The sequence below is a fragment of the Parasteatoda tepidariorum genome, chromosome 8, assembly GCF_043381705.1.
Source record: "Parasteatoda tepidariorum isolate YZ-2023 chromosome 8, CAS_Ptep_4.0, whole genome shotgun sequence".
Lineage (NCBI taxonomy): Eukaryota > Metazoa > Arthropoda > Arachnida > Araneae > Theridiidae > Parasteatoda > Parasteatoda tepidariorum.
The window spans coordinates 75,864,781-75,885,793 of NC_092211.1; the positions used below are offsets into that span (position 1 = coordinate 75,864,781).

The window sequence follows — 21,013 nt, forward strand, 5'->3', positions numbered from 1 at the left end:
AAAGAGCCTAAATGTATAATTCACCCTTGGTTGTAAATAGGTTTTTAAATTTAAAAAGTTTATTTGCTGACTTTATTGAAACTTATATATTTTTTTTCTCCGCTTTGTGTGACATTTTTTTCGGTCACTTTCATATGCTTTATGTTACTTTTAAAACTTTAGGCAGTAATCTAAAATTATTTCTTTTCCTTTCTACTATTGTTCATAATTTTTTTAAAAACACTTCACATAATGCAATGCATGAACATGATAAATGTAAATATTATGTAATATTATAAATATAAAAACATGGCATGAATAAATTTTTAAAGGTAATTTAATTTTTTAAAATATATTTCATATAAATTTTTAAAGAATTTTTATAGAATATTAAAAGTTACCTATATGAAGGATGGCTTAAAAAGAAGCGCCTCTCAGCTGCAAGGGCAGCTTTTATATCTTTTTTGCCTTCAATATCTTTTTGACTACGATTTACAACTCCAATATAACCTAGACAAAGGAATTAGATACAGAAATAAGGTAATTAGTATAGAATACTACACTGCTTTAATTGTATTCACCTAAATTACTAACCTCTTCGAAGGGGTAAGAGTTTATTTTCTAATATTTCACGAGCATCTGTACCTTCATCCATCAAATCTAATTTTGTAATTACACCTATAGTTCGAAGACCTAAAAAATATTTTCAGTAATATACCATTTGTAATAAATAATGTTGTTGATAGATCAGATTTAATACTCAGAAATGATTGAGGATGCACACATTATTTTGTAAATTATACATTTATAATGCAAGTGATTAAATTTGTTATTGACAATACTTTGAAAACATGAATTAAAAGAGAAAAAAAAATGATGACCATCAGAGATTTAGTTAGGTAGAACGAAATCTGCAAAATATTTGCTGGCCTTCAGAATAAGCTCATATGGATTAATAATGCAGTCATTGGTAAATATTTTTTCCAATAAAATATGACTACATTCAACAAAAGATATATATTATATATCATAATAAATATGACAGAACCTTAGAAGTGCAAGTGATTCTATTTCAGAGAGCATAACTAAATATCGTAACTGATAATGAAAAGCATTGCAAAAGATGGCCAAGGATATTGGTAAAACACCAAATCAAAGGGCTTTTATAAATTACAAACAAGGAAATATTATTTTACAGTTGAATCAAACTGTGATGAGACAAATTTTTTTTAAGCAATGTTGCATTATAAAAACTCTTTTCTTTATATTGCTAAACAAGACAAAAAGTAAAAAGAGAATATTTATCGAAAAGAAAACTATAAATAGACAAAATATGATTATGCAGTGCAATGTTACTGATTTTCTCCAGTTCTTAAGTTATTAGAATAATTTTTTTCTTCAAATATCATTAACAAATGGAAAAAAATAAATGAATGCAAAATGATTATCTAGTGAAATCTTACTGATTCTTGCAAGTTCTTAATTATTTCAAATATAATTAAAATACGAAAAAAAAACTATAAATAAATATAATATGATTATCCAGTGAAGTGTTACTGATTCTCTTCAATGATTAAGTTTTAATCTCTCTAAATTATAGCATAATGGAAAAAACAAACAAACCTGGTTTTATTGCAGAGTAGCAGCCAGTTGAGTTGGAAATTTTTTATGGTTAATATGGATGAGATTACAAAAGGAATTAAAAAGGGAACAATGAATTCATTTTTTGGTATCATCAAATAAAAAACATTTATATCTAGATTAACTATACAAAAATGACAATTGGTTATAATATAGAAAATTAGGGTGGTCAAATTTTAGTTGTTCACACATTCCAAGAATGTTACCCGGGGAACAAATTTAATTCGTTTAAGCACTCCATGCACATGCTTTCTGACCTGCTGGGTCAACCTCTTTGGCAAGTTTCAAAGCATCTGAAGTGGAAATATCCGCATTAGCAGGATGAACCGCCAAAATAAGGCAACTCATTGAGGTTATGTATTCAACTATTAAATCATGAACTTTTCTCTCAATATCCAGAGGCTGATCTCCCACAGGTACTCTAGTGAGACCAGGTAGATCAATCAAAGTCAAATTCAGAACTGAAAAGATAAGAAAGTAATAGAATTAGATTTTGACAATCATAAGCAACTTTACCTTCAGGATCAACTTCTTTTGAAAGTTTCAAAGCATCTGATGTTGCAATATCCTGATTTGCAGAAGTTACAGCTAAAATTAAGCAAGTATCTTTTTTTACATATGTAAGTAGCATATCTCTTATTTGATGTTCTATGTCTGGTGGTTGGTCACCGACAGCAACTCTAGTCATTCCGGGAAGGTCAATTAAAGTGAGGTTCAAAACTATTGAGGGAAAGATACATACAGTTTAGCTATTACAAAACAAATCAATAATTATTCAGAAATCACAAACACTAGAATAGAAAAAAAAATTATAAACTTTAAATGTTGCAAATTTTTTTATAAGATTTAAACAATGTTAATCACTGCCTAGTTTGCCATGAAATATCAATTAATAGAAATTGAACATTATAATAAAAGTACATAATTGCTTTAAAGTAAGAAAAAACTAATACTTTCTTAAGGCAAAGAGTATTGACCTCAATTATTTGCGTTAAAGATTGTGAAATTATTTATGTATTTAAGTAAGGGAAATCATAAAATACTTTTAACATGCTTTTTTTTAATTAATTAATTATTTTTTTTAAAGTCATCAAGTGGCAATATGACACAACTGCAGAATCATTTTACTAAAAGTGGGAAGTTATTTTTCCGAAAGATTTTTTTGTACAAAACTTTGAACAAAATATTTTAATGGTTTATACTGAGAAAATATTCTGTGAGTATTTAGCGTACAATAACACATACAGCAGCACATTATACTAGTCAAGGACATGCAAGATGAATGAATTGGTGGGTAAAAAACAATAAAATACTTCAATAATCAGTTTAATTTATAATAAGTATAATTCAATAATAATTTAAATATTAATAAGTTTTTACAAAAAACAATAAAATATTAAAAGCATTAAAATTTAAAGTTAATATGCATCAATATCATTACAAAATTACTACCATACCTAAAAATAGCTGGTTACATCCCACAATACAATAATATACCCACATATTGAAAAATCAATAGATTGAATTCTTTATTTTAAATACTTTCCAACATCTCAATGAATTTCACACAAGACAGTATTGTTAACCACAAAAAAAAGGTAGAGAAAAAAAAAAGAAAATTGGAAAGTATCTATCAAAACCAAGATTAAAGTAATATTTACGTATTAAAAAAATAATCAAACATAACATTAAATAAACTTTTAAAAATTCTTCTCAACATAAAATAGCTGCATCAATGGAAATTTTTTTTGCATACAAAAACTAGGAAATTTTGCAAGAAAGGATTGGAATAAGAAAATTGACTTACTTAAAAAAAAGCCTGAAATTTCAACTTTCAAAAGATTTTGATTTTTTCTGGGTATATCCTGAATTTTCAAGCTAAATTTAAATTGTCTGAGTTTTATAAGTTTTCCCTGAGGCATTTGAATCCTGATTTTCAATTGATTAATTAATATTTAATTCTATTTTACAATTAGATTAATGAGCTTAAATTTATTTAATTGCCTATACAAAAATTAACAATCAAAGCGTACAAAAATATCTCAATAATTGTATAGAACTGAGTACTTAACAAATAAATTTATTCATACATGAAAAAAAGAAAGGATTTGTCAGAAAGAATATTAAAAAATATGTGGTTGTTAACAGAATTAAAAAAAAACTAAAAAATAAAGAGGCCTTTACACAAAATCAAAAAAGTTGTCTATCCTATAATTTATAAAAAGCTTTTATATTTATGTAACCAGAACTACAATTTGAAGCTGTTAGCTTTTCTGTAATAACATTTTTTTAAAAAAACATTTTCCTTTTATTCTTACAAACATTTTTCAGAAATAAATTTTTTCTAATGAAATTCAAATAATTATCAAATTTCATATAAAACTCTGCTTCCTCTATTAATAAATAAGGTATAGGGGCAGGAGACCACCTCAAGTATGTACTAACTCAGACTACTTATTTCAGTAATTCAATTTGATAAATTATAAATCAAAATTTTGACTACACAATATTTGACTATTTCTAACAATGGAATGGGAAAATGAGTTAAAATAATTTTCTAATGAAAAATAGTAAAAATAAAATAAAATCTGTGACTAACAGCTTCTACTCTAAAGGTCAAGGGGTCACTTCAAGTACTTTTTGTTTTTTATAACTCCATTTTAAAATACACAAATTAAAGTTTTTACCATACAAAATACAGTTGCTTTTGTTAATAAACAAGAGATAAGAATTTAAAAATTTTTAACTGAAAAACTGTCAAAAATTGTGTGTCAGTAATAGTTTCTGGTTTTCATGTCAAGCAGCCATCTTAAATATGTAATAATCCAACAATTATTACTTTAATTGGTCCATTTGATAAATTACAAATCAAGGTTTTGATAAATTTTATTATAGCTATTTTTTGTTGGATATAAATAAGTCTAAGAAAATGCTCAACCATTATTATGTTAATATTTTGAATTACCATGTGGTGAATAAACTCTCAAGTTAATTGGATGAGGTGAAATTCCTTTATTAGTACCAGTGGTACGATCTGTCTCATCTTCAATTTCTTTTCTAATAGCATCAAAATCTGTAAAGGTTCTTCCTTTAACGTGCAAAAATTCACCATATTCTGAAAGAAAAATATTTTAATAAGTCAAAGATCTAGTAAATGACAAAGAGAACAGCTGTCAGATTAGAAAGTGACAGTGATATTGAATGGATATATAAGTGAAGGACACATGCTAGCAATAAAGAGAAAAAAATAAGTATATAAAGGGGAATAGGGCTCATTTCTTTTAAGGTAAATAATATATTACACAAAAATTCCAGAAAGTAGGAACAAGTTTATGTCTGATGCATCCACCAGCAATTTAACATTATTATTTATTGATTGTTACATTATTATTTATTATTGTACATAAGGAAAATTTGATTTATTATTTTGCATGAAGAAAAATCTTTTTGTTTTACAAAATAAATTACTTCTTAATATAAAAACTAATTTTAACTGATGTAATTTTTTTAATCAATCATATTACCTAAACAGAGGTAACTAAAAAGTATGATAAATAATAAACATAAAAAAATTGATTGACGTTATTACTTACAAATAAAACATTAAGTTTTAAAATTACACTTAATTCTTAAAAGTGTTTAAAAAATGATAAAAAGAATATGCAACAACAGGAAATAAGGAGAACATTTCACAAAAAGGCTCATTAACAAAATAATTAAAACAGAATGCTCAGCTGGAATAAAAAATTAAGTTGAAATTGCCAAAAAACAAAGGATATTATAGATATAGAGAAGCACTTTTTTAAACTTAAATTATAATTGTAATGAAAAATATTGCTGTTATCACAACTATGCATTTTAATTACTAAAGCATAAATCCTTAAAATTACATTTATGATATTTTTGATATCTTTAATTAAGATAGTGTATAAGATAAAACCTTTATTAACATGGTAAATTGAACAATTGTTTTTATTTTATTTAGCAAAAAAATTTAAAATTGAGAGAATGAAAATTAAATATATTTTTTTAGAACAGTATATTTTTATTATAAGGAAAAAAATTAAGGCTGTTTTTTTTTAAAAAACCTTTCTGATATGTAGTGAATAAGATTTTATTTTTTTAACTGTTGTGAGTTTGTAATTGCTATTTATGACTACAGGCTTTGAAGTGGGCTAAAAATAAAGTTAGGACATTTTTAGAACAGTAGACATATACTAGACTGCTTCTAATGAAGACAAATGATACTTTAAAAAAAAATTGCTCTATTTAAAGGCAAATTTTTTTGCAAAAGAATAATAAATTTATATTATTTCTAATTTCAGAATTAATTTGCTTAGAATAAAAAGTTAAAGGAGTATTTTTCTTCTCTCTAACGAAAATACAGTATATATAAAACTTAACTTTTTTTGTACAAGAGTAATTTTGTGGATGATCCCACAATGCTCCATTTAAAAATTCTAGGGTATTATTACTGTATAGCTGATTGGAATCTATCATTTCTAAACTCAGATGAAAGAAATGAATAAATAATTGCGAAACTACAAAACTCTATTCTATAAGATTTGTTACTGCATTTGCTGAAAATAATAAATAAGTGTATAACCCATGAAATCATTACCACAAAGATTTGATGATGTAAAATAGTTACATGCGGAATCACATATAAAAAAAGTTTATTCTAAGCATTTACATTCTGTTGCAGTCATGCAATTTTCCTAATTTCATTAAAATTGATGGATGAAGGAATCTTTCGTGTGTATTGCTTATATCTACCCCCTGCTGATATTTAAAAATATGAAGATAAAAAGTACCAAAGTTTGATATTCATATTTACAGAGCAAATAATTTACACAATAATCAGCTAAATTAATTCCAGCTATTTATGTGAAGCTAAGGACACTGAACATTGTTTTCAAAGTAACATTCTGAGCAGGAGATAATATGGAAGAAAACAAACAGTTTGTAGTACAAGCTTATTGCACACATTTTTAACATAACAGAACATATTACAAGCATCATTCCTGTTAAACTGAAAGTGTACTACAACGATTCTATTAAAAAACAATCTGTTGTAATTTAACACTGCCATATAGGTAGTAAATTTTGTCAGCAAGTATACTGGATAAAAAGAGAAAAAAAAAAATTATTCTACCTTTTTTTTTGACAAAAAGGAAAAACATACATATTTTACAAATGACATATAGGTCACAAAATTTATAACTCTAAAAAATTAAGACTCATATATACTTCTAAAATCAATTTTATTAAAATCCCTATTAATTAAAAATTAATAAATAATTTCAAAATTGTTTTACATTCAAAATTAAACATGAAAGTATTTACCATGTGGAGAATTTATGAGCTGTAAAATTAAAGGCCGACGGGTCACAATGCCAGATCCTCTGGGTAGAAAATCTCTAAAAATAAGTAAAACTTATATTAAATATTTTGAAGATTAACAAGAGAAACATTTAACATTTTTATTATTCTCTTAGTTTATTAATATATAAGATCATTAATTAATAAACAAAGATAATAAGACAGAAAATTTTTGTAAATTTTTACGACTGAAAGAAAAAAACTTAACAAGCAAGGTTTCAGTTAAAAAAAAAAAAAATTCACACTAGAAATAAAGAGCATTTAATTAGTGTAACAAATACTTGATCAGTTTGCAAAATATTATACTACATATATATGTTATTGAGTAGATGATGTGGCATTTTTTCTAGCATATTTTTTTGAAATCTCAGTGACAAGAAGTAGCACACAGCAAGTAGTGAAAATACTGTAGGTGCTATTTTTTTTTTATAGTTTGTAGTTTGAAATAAGTAGTGCAATACAAAAAAACAGTAGTTTCTAGCAATTCTTGGCTAGCAACTACTTTTAACGGTTAATTAGATAAGAAACAAGGTTTTAATGCAACTAATTTTTTGAATTTGATGAGTACATATCCTCTTAGGTCCATCAATAAACGCAATAGAATGCCCCCAAACCCACGTCTGAACGTTACAAGAATTCGATATTCAGAATCACGTATTACTAATATTTAAATTAGCTGTTATGGATAAAAGATAATTTATCACTTTGGCCAACCTTTCACATGCAAATATTAAGGATGTAATGAATAGTGATTTGAATCAATAATAAATATTATTTTTAATATAGAAATAAGTTTAGTCATTATTGAAAAATAATCAAAACTTAGCTGTTATTATTGGCATCGCATAAAGAGAAAAAAACTAGATATTAAGATAGATATATAGATAACTAGATAATTAAAAATATTTCGGGGAAAAAAAACAGAAATAGAAAAAAACATCCTCTTAATTTTTAAAACAAAACTTTAATGCTAAAAATAATATATTTACAAGAAAAAAATTATCCATTAAACATTAAAAAGATGTCTACCAGAAACACTTTTAAAAATGCAGCGCTACCCTAAAAACGCATATAAAAAATAACAGATTATACACAAAAGTAAAACAGAAAAAATAAAAATTGATCTTAATTTTTAAAAACATTTCAGCTTCCAATCACAGTATTTCTAAGAAAAAGTGAAGACTAAAGTCTTATAGAAACTCTTCCGCATCATAATAAAAATGTCCATAAAAACATAAGTTTTTTTGAAAAAGAAAAAGCTAAATAGAAACCAAAACCATTCTTAACTTTTAAATGAAAGATTTAAAGCAAAAAATATTAATTTAACCTTTTCAAATTGCTGTATTTTTAGAAAAAAAGTGATCATAAAAGAATAAAGTTCACAGGAAACACTCTTTAAGTAACTCAGTTATTGTAAAAACGTTGCTAAAATTATATATTAAGTGACCAATATGACAAATATTCGGCTAAAAGGGCAAAATACCGAATAGTGACTGAATATTAGTAATACCCTATTGAATAAACATTTTTTAAACATCAATGTAATTTCAAAGGAAGGGAACATATTTTTGATGTACTTCATTTCTTAGAGAAAAAAGAGCATTAACCACTTATTAATTATGATAATTTCTTAATTTAAATATTAAAGGCATAAGTTTAATAAAGACAAAAAATTTAAGGTAAAATGAACAAATTCGAAAAAAAAAAAAATGTTTTAGAATAACAAACTGAATGATGTAAACAAGAATAAACATTTCTTAATTCCTTATGATTAATAAAGCAATTTTTTATTCAATACCATTTTGAACATAGGTGTAAATTAAGTTCTACAGCTAATTTCATCTCCTTAAAGTAGTTTGTATTTACTACATTTAAATATAGGGAGTTCCAGATAAATTTGTAACAAAGTAGTTGTAATAAACTGAAAAAATAATGTAGATTTTCTGACCACTGGATAATCTATCAAAATTCTGTCACTACAACTCTAAAGTGTCACTATCAGGCTCTTGAAATTTGAATTAAATAAAGAGACCCGTTAAAAGAAAAAAAAATTATGATAGGTGGCTAATTTATGGTTGGCAATGGCTACAAAAAAGTGGCAATTAAAAATTTGTTTCTTAATGACAATTTTTAGGCAAAAATTAAAACACGAGGATGCCACTTCTTGTACTGTTTTTATTACACAGGAAAGCAGTTATCATCTCCAGAACTTTCAAGCTATTTTGTGTTGGTTCTTAATTTCAGAAGGTCTGAATTCGGATATTAAAGGTTTCATTCAAGTTAAAGTTAATTTCATATAACTTTTTTTAAAAAAATTCATGGACGATATTTAAAAATGATTTAACTAATATATTTTATCATTATGATTACAATAATTTACGATCTAGTTTCAAACAATAAATTTTACGTTTGTTAATGAACATAAATTTTATGTCACATCATTGGTTCAAAGACTCAAACCCTAAATTCCATTAGTTGAAAATGCAATATACAATACTTAAATCAACTCTGAGAGGCTAGAATATTTTTTTTTCATCTTAGAGATGGACCCTGAAGTGCTTATTTTGAGAAATGCTTTAAGCTAACAATATAAATTTTTTTTCTCTCAATAGTTTAGAATTTTTAATTTTTGAAAAAGTGACCATGTTAAAAATTTTACTCGCCGGTAACAAAATCTTCTAAATCTTGCCCCATTTGATTATGCAATATATTTTAAGTTTGATTACGCAATATATCTAAAGTTTGCTCATTAAGTTTCTTGTGTACTATTGCCAAATCTGTCTTGACCATTTTGCATGGTATTGATATGGAACACTTCAGCAAAAGATAGATTGTATCATAGAAAATTTTCATTACAATTTAATATGTAATGAAAATATTGTAATACAAATAAATGACATGATTGCCAGCAGTATAAAGAAGATGGTCGATGCAATATTTTTAAAAAGTGCATATTTTTGACAGAATTTAATAAGTTAAAGCCAAATATTAGTATCACAGCAATAAAATGAACTACTTTGCTGTTAACGTCTTTTCTCGAGAGTACCTATTATTTACGGCTGTGTTTCAACAAGGAAGAATTCTGTATCAGTAACTGCGCCAAGAAAGCCACAAACGGAAGGTGACAAACTTGAAGGGTATGACTCATTACACATTTTTAAAAACGTTGTGCAACCCTTTGGTGTCCATGCAATGTTAGCATGCATACATTATCCATACAGCAATACCTATCAAAATTTTTTGGGGTTTCAAAACAATATTATTATTCCTGATCACGCTCATAATTTTGAGAAACTTTTCCTCTCCATTGGCACCAAAACAATTTGTTAAAGATTGAAACTATTTTTTTAAAAGTTCAATTATAATTTATGTATCAGAAAAAAATAAGTTTATAATTATAAAAAAACTTTATACGATTTTCGGAGTTCTTTAAAACATTTAAAAATTATATTTGCATAAAATGACAAGGGAAATTGTTTTCAAACAAAAGAAATATCTGTGATACACATAGATATTTTCTTTTGAATAAAACACAATAAAATTGCGATGCTATGGTCGATATAGAGAAAGTTATTATTTTAGCCATAACCTGACAAAGTAAGATTCTGCTTGACAGATGACTCACTTTCCAACGAAGTTTTCCAAAACACTGCTTTTCCCAGCACTTTGTCCGCCTATTACAGCTATTTGTGGTAGGTCAATAGATAAATTGACACCTAATTTTGTAAATGCGTCGTGCAATTTATTAACAATTGGAATTAAACTATCCATTCCCTCATTTCCAGACATTGTTAAGCTATCATAAATTATGTCTACAACAAAACGAACTTATTTTACAAAAATTAATCGAATATCATATTGACATACAAAAACAAATAGAAGTTAAAGTAGCTCTTCTGTAAAATATAAATTAAAAATATTTATTATAACATATGACAAAAAAGGCTAATTTTTTGATTTATTACTTGAAAAAAGCTTAGTTAATCTTTATTTCATCTTTTTTTGTGAAGTAGTCAAAGTGAGAGATTTTTGTAAATTTATGAGCTATATTTAAGCCATTTGAGTAGTTACTGTTATTTTCATATAAGCAGAATTTCTTCATCTAAACTAAGCTCGAATAATTTTGTTTTGTCGGCTGCTAAAATGTTTTTAAATCGGTTGCGGTAAGATCCAAATGATATTTTATTATTTATAATAATTTTATTGACGTTAATTCTTATGTATTTGATGAATTGATTTTTCTTTTTATTTCAGGCAAGGATTCTTATCAATTAATAGAATTGCGTTGATCAGCGTTGCGGAGAATCGTTTTTCACACTTGCCTTCTCCGGAAAATAACAAAGCCTTTAGCATACTAAAAGACATGCGAAAATGTGAAAATTTATGGAAGAAAACAAAAGCGTCTGATATGTTTTACAGGCATTTATGTGATTGTTTTTCAAGAAATGAAAGATCATCTTCTTACATTATTAATATAATGCGGCTTGCTTGCGATAATTGTAACTTTTCTACTGAATTAATGTTTAACTTTATTTCTGCTTTTAAAAGATATGTTGAAAACAATTCTGTTCGGTTTGATTTTAATAGAGAACAAAAATTAGAAATTTTAGGTTATCTGTTGAATTATAAAAACTACCAAATTCTCAAGTTAGCTTGTGATGCATTTAATATTTCGAGTGAAGAAAAAACTTCTTTTCAAGACTTTGTAAGGGATCTTCTACACCAAGAAAAAATTTCTGAGGTAAAAAATGCTGTGTGATAAGATTGAGAGGCTCAACATAAACTTCATTGTCTGTCAGGGTTGTCATAATCTAAACCAATTTACTTTATTTATTTACATATTTTAAATCAAGTTATTCAAACAATTTCTTTAAATATTTTTTTAAAATATTTTTCCAAAAATGGTTTATCAATTGTCTTTAATAGAATCACTCATTAATATTGCTTTATTTGTAAAAATTATTATTAATTGTTGAAAATTGTTTCATGGTATTAAATATATATTTATATATTCTTAATAAGAGTGTAGTATTTTTAAATCTAATTTTGTTCAGAGAATAAGGAGTTCAAGAAAAATAGACTATAAATACAGATTACAGATAAGAATGGGGTGCAAGTTTTAAATTATAAGATAGGGGTAGATTTCCGTATTGTAATCTGCCGCGCCAACTGCAATCGCCAAGGTGCCAAATGGATTTTAAACATGTAATTTTTTATACACAAAACATGTAGATGTTTACCCGGGGGGGGNAGATGTTTGCACGGGGGGGGGTATGAGTTATACCTTTCGAGTTGGTCCCTTTCTGTGATATTTTTCTTAAAATTTCTCACTTTCCGCTGCTCAGAAGTTGCCTAGACTGCAAGAAGTTGATTATTCTGCCACAGACCACAATTTGGAAATCTCCCCTAAACTAGCACTCCCTAACTCCCCTAAACTCTCCCCTAGTGTGTAAAATATTTTCTATCAATTAATAAATTGGAATTATATCCTTCTAATTTTATATTTATTTAAATACTAATGCTTTTAAAACCAGAGCCTGTCTTACCATCTCAGGCATCTGGAAAAAGTGGAAAAAAACTCTTTCTGCATATATATTGCAAATGTAGAATAGCATAAAAAATGAAATATCTATAAAAAAGTACTTAACTAATTTGGATAAAACTATGCTATGCTTTAATAAAAATATTAAACTAATAGGATAATTGATGAAAATGGTATTTGTTTTGAATCTTAAATGTATGTAAAAGGGCTATTTAAATAGTACATTAAAGGGAAAAAATTTACTAACGATGTATGAAAAATATGATTGATGTAATTATTGTATTCTTGGAATAGAAATTTATACAAAAACATTAAAAAAAGATATTTATTTATTTTCTTTAATAATTTTAAGCACTTGAATTTTCTTAATTTACTTCCCCTTTGTTCTGGCAATCCTAGGTGGTTGTTAGGTTCGTGTAATGGAAGATTTGATTCGGTTTAAAACTTAATAAATATATAGTTAATGTATTTAGATAATGACAAAAGACTTATTCTACGAAGAATAATATGAAATAAAAGATTTTTTAATGTTTTTGTTTTTAATTAATTTAATCCTTAATTGATGTTAAGCTAGCAAATCATGATTGTGTTGAGCTTAAATTCATTAATTGGTTGTCATGATTAATAAAGTTTTTTAAATATCAGTTGCAACTTTTAGTTCATTAATTTTTGAGGGGAAATTTGATTAATGAATGCAAAAGAAAAAAGAAAATCTGATTTAAATAGCAAAAAAAAAAAAAGAAAATTTTTTTTTGATGTTGGTAAAAATAATCATCCTTCCCTCATTAGTTTTCTCTGTCTCTTTATTTTTTAATTTTTAAACCTGTGATACACCCACATAATAAGATATTAAGTGTTTCTTCAGAGTTATATTTATTATCACAGCTCATTTTAGTAGTGCAGTCTGTATAGACATTTGCAGTAGATGTGAAGTTTAATTTGTTATTAATATTCTAATTGTTATGAATATACTGTAAAAAAATTTGCCTTGTTCTATTTTAAGTTTGAAATAATTGACAACATCATTTGAAGTCTAGCTTATTCATACTTCATTTTAAATATAATTTTTTCTTTCATTGTGTTTAAGTATAAAACAGTTGTTTGAATGTATAATTTGCATTCTGAATATATGTCTTTACAATGAATATGCAATTATGCATGTTTAAATAATAATTTTATATGTTCAATAATGTATGTTTAAATAACAATGATTATTTTTTGAATATATTTTCAGGCTGCATATTGTATTAGTGTTTTGAACTTACAGAAGGAATATCCCATTGAAAAGGTAATATTAATTAAAACAAATCCTAACAAATTTATATTAAATTTTTGTTTAAATACTTTCGTTTAATAACTAATAATAAGTTTGCTGTTATCTGAGAAAATGTTTTTTTTAAAATTGCTTTTGTTTCTTAATTTTTGATAATTCTATTAATCTTATCATCTAAATTTACATTACATTCTAAAATCTGAGAGTTATATTTGCATCAGTACCTATTTATGACATACGAAACTGTTACGTTTTTGTGCTAGTCATAACTTTAAGAACACTGTTTTGTACTTGTAATAAATCTAGAAAAACACACATATAGTGGTTATATCATATAGTGGCTTGTCTAGGGGGGGAGGTATGTATTTTACCCTTCTCCTTTTTATAACTCTTCACTCTGAAAGGCTCTGTATGTATAGCTCTTCACTCTGCATGTATAACTCTCATAGCGCTTTTGTCGTGACTGTCAATCCCAGCCTGTTGGAGATCAAGCACTTTATTTCGCTCCATGTTTTATTTATTGTCTTTAATTTATTCATAATAGTTCTGTACCATGTAATTTTAGGTGTATCTTGGGGTGTTCTGTCCAGCATTTGTTTTACTTACAGTTATTTCGGGTTTCTGATAGTGTGTCCGATAAATCACCATTTGTGTTATCTGATTATTTCTAATTCCATTGGTTTTTGCTTACTGATTTTGAATAGTTCATTGTTAGATATTTTGTGAAACCATTTTATCTTGAGAACTTTTCTGATATATTTGTAGATAAAAGTTTTTAGATTTGTAGATTAACTTATTGTTTTTGTTTTCAAGTTATATCAGGTTTCTGATCCGTATAATATGACCCTTCAAGTTGACTTTATTCTATGATTTTTTTTAAAAAGTTCCTTGTGTATCAAAAAAATTGACTAACTAGTTTAGGGCTGGTACTGTTATGTAAATATACTCCCAAATTCTGTTGTTTTTATGCTTGAAACTTTATAATTGGGTATAGTAATATTTAAAATAATTATTCTGTTTCTTCTAGTGTATGAAAATTATTGATTAACTAATTTTAAATCATAAAACTTTTATGATAAGCTTAGTGAATATTTGATATAAATTTTTATATCGTAAAGTAAATGTAATTTTATGTTCTAAAATAAATATAGGCTTTTTTTTTCTTTTTTAGATAATCCTTCAACTTTTACATGATAATAAGTGGGGTCCTGCTATGTCATTCCTTAAAGAAAGTCCAGAGTTACGGTTACAGACAGCAAAGCTCCTAGATAGTTTGATTGTTAGAGAAATTAATTCTGGAGGCATTTCATTGAGTTCTAGACAAGCTTATCGAGTTCTAGCTGCTATTGTAAAAACATTTAAAATTCCAACTGGTAATTTTTCTTGTATAAGTAGAATTACTTACAATTATTTGTTGTTTGTTTTCTATTGATAAACAGTAGTTAAACAAGTATAGGCGTAAACAAGATTTTTTCCATTTTTTTTCCTTATTCAAAACTGGTAGTTCTATAACTTAACTTCTATGCAGTGAATTAAGTGTATTCAATTTTGAAAATAAATAAATGGAAATTAGTTTAGTAAAATGTTTTGATTTAGTTCAATACAATTAATAATTTGATTTATATTATATTTATGAAAACAAAAATAAAATAGGAATTGCTTAAAAAATAGATTTCTACTCATGCACACCTAAAATTAATTGCGCATTACAAGTTTATTTATTTTGGAACTGCTTCAACATAAAAGCCATTTTCAACATAAAAACCATTTCCTTATATTGATCAGATTTATTAGTTCATCGATCGATCTGAAAATTTAAATTTTCAGTAAATAGCCAATGGATGATAATCTCTAATAACTCAGTAACCACTTTTTCCTAAAACCTAATGAGTAGGTGACTGATAGCGATAGGTCATTTTCATTTAATAGCCACTTTTTGCAAACTGTTTTTTTGTTTAGACTAAATTATATTTTCCTAAAACATTCTTATTAGCAAAAATCTGTGGCTATAAAAAGTTAATTCAACTGTAAAAATAATGTAAATATGTGACAAAATTTAGTTAAACATACTGACTTTAAAGAACTTTATTTAAAAATATTAGGGGAGGCAAAATACATTTAATGTATTATAACTTTGAAAAATGTGAATCGTTAAAGAAAGTTCTTCCATATGAATCTTTTCATCTGAAATTGGTGGATTCTGAAGGATCAAAATTTTGAACATTGGACATTTTAATGAAAATTCTGTTTTCCTGAATCTTTTTGCACTGATGTAATTTTATGGTTGAATGATTTTTTTTTAAAAAAAAGATGGAAAAAAATGTCTAGTTGCTTATTTAATTAAAATTGCCCTTTTTTTTGTTGACTGGTCATGTGGTGAGTGGTCATTTTCAGGTCTATTCGTTGATATTAAAATCCTCCAAGACAAGAAAGAATTTAATAGTGGAATTTATCAAATATTACAGTCAAGTTGCATTTTGAAAAAAATTACTGGCTTTTGTGAACTTATATGCAAATGGTTTATGAATAAAGAAAATGTTATTTTAAACTACTAAAAGTTTAAAAGTAATAAAAAATAGAATTGTTTTTCTAAGCTGTTTTTTAATTTTTCTTTTATTAATTTATTATTTTTTAATAGTGCCTATTCTGTATCATTGTTAGAAAAGCAATATTGGAATAATTTTGTTGGTTTAACAATAGTTATAAGACATTTTCATAGATTCAAAAAACAGAAAGAAAAACTATTTTCCTGCTTTTAATTTAATTGCTTACATTTCTCTTTTCAATTCTTTAAAAAGGAACTATTCTTTAAATATAAAACTCAAATGATTCAGCCAGCTGGATATCTGATTATATGGCCTGGTTCACACTCCTAATATTTTGATGTTTATCCTAACCAAATATTCAATTGAAGAATAGGCTAAATATGAAATAGTCATTAGTTCCTGTCTAGTTATCAATTATTAGCTTTATTAGTTTTATTTATATTTTATAATAGTTGATAGTCATAAGATATTCTGAATTTATGTATTTTCTTTTTTATATAGTGGAATGTAAAAATCTTCATTTTGCTCGCAGCAAGGGAGCTATAAATCTTTTAATTCGTAGAAGCTATCAGGTTAGTTTCTTATTGATTTGAAATGTTATTTAGTTTAAGAAAAATTTAAGACCTTTTATATATTAGAGTATTTTTAGTTTCGCTATTCGTATCTTTGATTGAACATGCCTTTGCTTGTTGACTCAAATTGAGCAATATTGTTTTCTCACATTTTATTGGAATAAAAATGCAGTGTAATATTTGCTTAAAAATTTAATTGAATACCGTCCATGTGAATGGTGAGATTTTAATCAAAGATTATATACATCTCTTAGTTGTGTAATTATTAATTTATTGATTGTGATTAATTTCTGGAGTTTGTTATGTTTATATCACTAAAATTATAAATAATTTTTAAGATTTTCTGAAAAATTTAAAGTTTTTATATTAATGGATATGACATGAGTATTATTGCATTAAAAAAATCCTCCCCCATTTGTACATGAATTATTGTGCCCTAATTTTAATTAATTCAATAATGCTGATTTTAAGTACTCCAGAAATGCTATGAGTTATTGAATCTCTATGTATGCTGAACTTTATCCAACTCAGCATTAATAGCCCAGTAAAATAAGACTTTTTCTTTAGAAAAATTAATATTCTAGTTTTTTTCCCCATCGAAAGCTTTGATATGTTAATGTAAATAATCCCTAATAACTCCCTAACTTTCTTCTGCTCGCTTTCATCAATTTTTAGGAAGAATATTGAATTTCTTTTAAACAGGCATTGTTTCCAATGTATTTTTTCACTCTGAATTAAATGCAACCAATCTCTACAATGCATGTACCAATAGTACAATTTTGTACTTGTACCTGCTTATACATCTTAAAATGCTATCTAACCAAACAAAACATTGTTTCTTAATATATTTTTTTTGGTGCCAAATTGAATGAGACTGTGCAAAAGCCAATATAACAAATAATTTAAAGGTTGCAGGACTTTTTATGTTTTATTTCATGTGATATGTACTTATGTACACACTTTATATTGCTATCTTAGGATTATATGAATGCGTTGATATGATTTTCAAGGTAACTTTTCATGTTGAATTAAATTACATAAAATAGAAATCAATAAGATAAATATTAAAGAATTTATAAATATTTTCAATACATAAAATTATAATTATAAATATAACACTTATTTACATATCTTACATTTTTCCTCGAATGAAACCAAGCACACAACTAAAATTCCACTATTTTAAAAGTTGAATTTTATTTTTTGTATAAAAACTCATTATGAAGAAAACCCTTATAACTTTAAAACTATTAATCTTATCAACTCGAAATTTATTTCATTCAATTCACTGTAAAATTTTTATCGGAAAATGTACCTTACATGCTCAGGGAGTCCCTAGATAGTCAAGTAGAAAGTGTGCATAAGACATGCCAAAAGCAATACTTTTTATACATAATAATGCCTGCAGCTTTTGAATTAGTTGTTCTATACTCTATTGTTCTTTCATTAAGTTTGACATGAAAAAATTTATTGAAAACAATGTTGCACTTGCTTGCATTACAATGTTAGATACATAACTAAGTACAAGTATAAATTGTACTTTTTGTTCATTAAACTTTTGTAATTTCTAAACTTGGTCCCATCATCTTGGAATGGTCTAATTTATATCAGTGTGAAAAATACATTGAAAACAATGCCTCATTTGCTTGTTTGGAAGGTTTTTTTTTTGAGATTCTAATTTTAGTGTATTAATTACCAATTTTAAATCATCATGATTTTTATTTCCAGAAATCAATCTCTGAAGCAACATGGGAAGATATGGTGATGGTATGTTAGCCTTTTTAGAACATATTTTTTTGGCCATTTATCAGTTAGTTTGAACACTGTTCCCATATTATATTTTTATTTAATATTTATATTTATGTTTTTTTTAACGAATATTTATATTTTTTTGTAATTACATTTGTTTTTTGAACCATTTATTCATGCATTGTTTTTTTCACTGCAATATCTTTTATATAGAATTTTTTAAATGTTTATTCTTATTAAGTATTTGCTGCTTAAATAATTTGTATTACATACTTAAGTGATTCATTTGAAGGTCATCTTTAATAATAAGATCAAAAATCTACTTCCATTTTTACTAATTGAAAATTGTATGTATGCAATTTCCTTATATATTAAGCAACTTAATGATATTTATAGATATTTTTATTTCACTTTATTCATTGAATTGCGTTCTAATTTATACCATATCCAATTTATATTTTTGAATATTTTTGTTTCATTTTATTTCATAAAATATGCTCTTGTTTCCAAATTCTAAAATTCATGTTTGTATTTTATTGCTTTTTTCTGACTAAGCTTTAAAAATGTGTACAAAATTAAAATGTAAGCTTTAAAAATTTATTATAACCTTACATTTAAAATTATCAATACATCACATTTTGCTGAATTTAGTAATTACAGATTGAATAAGTCAGAATATTATTTAGTCATTGTGTGAATAAAGAAATTGTGTCCTCGTCTAATTGTCTTGTTAACATAAAGGAAGTTGAATTCATTTTCTGCTTTATGAGAATGCTTAAGTTCTTCTATTGAATAACATAGTATAAGTATTAGTAGTAAAATTAGTATATAGTAGTAATAAAAAAGAGAGGTTAAATTTGTGTAAATAAATTTGCAAAACAATGTTAATTAACACAAGTGATTTTATTTGTGCTTATGAATATTGCTTTTAATTTTAGCTGACATTAAAATTTCCTACTGTGTCTTTTGGACAATTATAGAGTCTGGTTTCAGAAATATTCACAGTGAATTTTCAACCGATTAAAATTTATATTATTGTTACTTCTAATTATATCTTTTATTAAGATGTAACCCTTTTTTAATGTCTCCAAAAATAATTTTTTTAATAATAATTAAATGTATTATTTTCAGTAGAAACCAGTATTTTCTGAGTATTTTAAGTTTTCATTAAACTTTATATGCTACATTAATTGAATTACATTTTTATTAGAATTAAACTGAAACTGTAATTTCCCTTTGTAAAGTTATAAGTTTTTTATTTTTTTGTTGTCTGCAATTAGTAATTATCAATCTGCAGTAAAGTGACCAAATGATGATAAAAATGCAGTGAAGTGAGTTTACCAACTATTTCCGTCTTATAGGGAGTTTTTTGCTATTTGCTTGAAGGGGAAAATTTAGCTTTATTTTATTTAAAATAAATAAGTACCACTAAATTTTATTTCTATGAGAAGAATATTTCCTTATAGTTGAATATTTCCTTATGTTTGTGTACAGAATATTCCATTGCCAGACATTTTTCATGCCATCAAGTAAGGTCGACTGAATTTTTTTGTATAAATTATTTAAAAATGTTGTAGTGAATTTTTTATTTAAAACCAGTTATAACCAATTGTTATTTAATATTTTGGAATTTTTTAGTAACAAAATTTCTCATACCCTCAATTAAAGTCAACTGTATTTTTTTCATAAATTATTTAAAAACGTTGTTGTAAAATGTTTATTTAAAACCAGTTTTAACCCATTGTTATTAAATATTTTATTTATAACCCATTGTTATTAAATATTTTAGTTGATTCTTTATGAGTTTTTTTGTATGTTATAGAAAATAGTTGGAGATGATCAAGGTCTGAAAGAGCATTTATTAATCAAACTTATGCATTACGGGAATAAAGAAACTGCAGTTGAAATGAAAGAGAAATTAAGAGTGCATGATTTTGATCTTGATGCTGTTGCTGTTCTGTCATCTCTTAATAAGAGGTAATTTAATTTTTACCTGCTGTGATATTCAATTTAAATATATTCTTCCATGACTTTATTTGCTGCATAGTATGTTTCTCATATTCTTATTTTCAGTTCGGATGCTGAGCTGGATGAACTTGAAACAGAAGATGAAACTGAAAAATCTGATGCTAATTTGACTTTCAGCTTGTCTTCCTCTGACATAAAATTTATTCAATCAAGAAGCTGTTATCTTGAATGTATTGCAGATATATCAAAGGTCTTGATTTTTCTTAATGTCTCTTATTTTTGTGTATTTATTATGTGTATCGGGGAGGAAGCTGGCACTCGTATTCTTATTATCTGTGCTCTTATTATTTATATATTTTAA

At 25.7% G+C, this 21,013-nt stretch overlaps 2 protein-coding genes across 6 annotated transcripts in view; one reads left to right on the forward strand and one right to left on the reverse strand.

The window, feature by feature from the left end:
- LOC107449885 (dynamin) overlaps positions 1-10,965 on the reverse strand; it is a 49,056-nt gene extending 38,091 nt beyond the window's left edge. For 4 of the 5 annotated variants that reach the window (XM_043043669.2, XM_043043667.2, XM_071184245.1 and 1 more), the window contains exons 1-6: positions 10,628-10,963; positions 6,967-7,040; positions 4,586-4,735; positions 2,137-2,340; positions 574-672; positions 381-489 (exon numbers count right to left, since the gene is read on the reverse strand). In XM_043043669.2, the coding sequence (XP_042899603.1) occupies positions 381-489; positions 574-672; positions 2,137-2,340; positions 4,586-4,735; positions 6,967-7,040; positions 10,628-10,791 (800 nt within the window). In that variant the 5' untranslated portion in view covers positions 10,792-10,963. Of the gene's footprint in view, positions 1-380; positions 490-573; positions 673-2,136; positions 2,341-4,585; positions 4,736-6,966; positions 7,041-10,627 lie in introns of all 5 variants that reach the window. The other variant, XM_071184246.1, reaches the window with a different exon arrangement.
- Positions 10,966-11,017: 52 nt separating this feature from the next.
- LOC107449886 (exonuclease mut-7 homolog) lies at positions 11,018-21,013 on the forward strand. Its single transcript, XM_043043664.1, has 8 exons — positions 11,018-11,165; positions 11,257-11,743; positions 13,779-13,832; positions 14,989-15,190; positions 16,865-16,935; positions 18,664-18,702; positions 20,507-20,661; positions 20,758-21,013. The coding sequence occupies exons 1-8, from the start codon at positions 11,146-11,148 to the stop codon at positions 21,011-21,013; spliced, it is 1,284 nt and encodes a 427-aa protein (XP_042899598.1). The 5' UTR covers positions 11,018-11,145.

What these genes read in the sequence shown, in the direction of transcription:
- LOC107449886 (XM_043043664.1), top strand. Translation starts at nt 11,146, where the DNA reads ATGTTTTTAAATCGGTTGCG. An exon ending in ACCAAGAAAAAATTTCTGAG is followed by an intron (nt 11,744 to 13,778) that starts GTAAAAAATGCT and finishes ATATATTTTCAG; the next exon opens with GCTGCATATTGTATTAGTGT. An exon ending in AGGAATATCCCATTGAAAAG is followed by an intron (nt 13,833 to 14,988) that starts GTAATATTAATT and finishes TTTCTTTTTTAG; the next exon opens with ATAATCCTTCAACTTTTACA.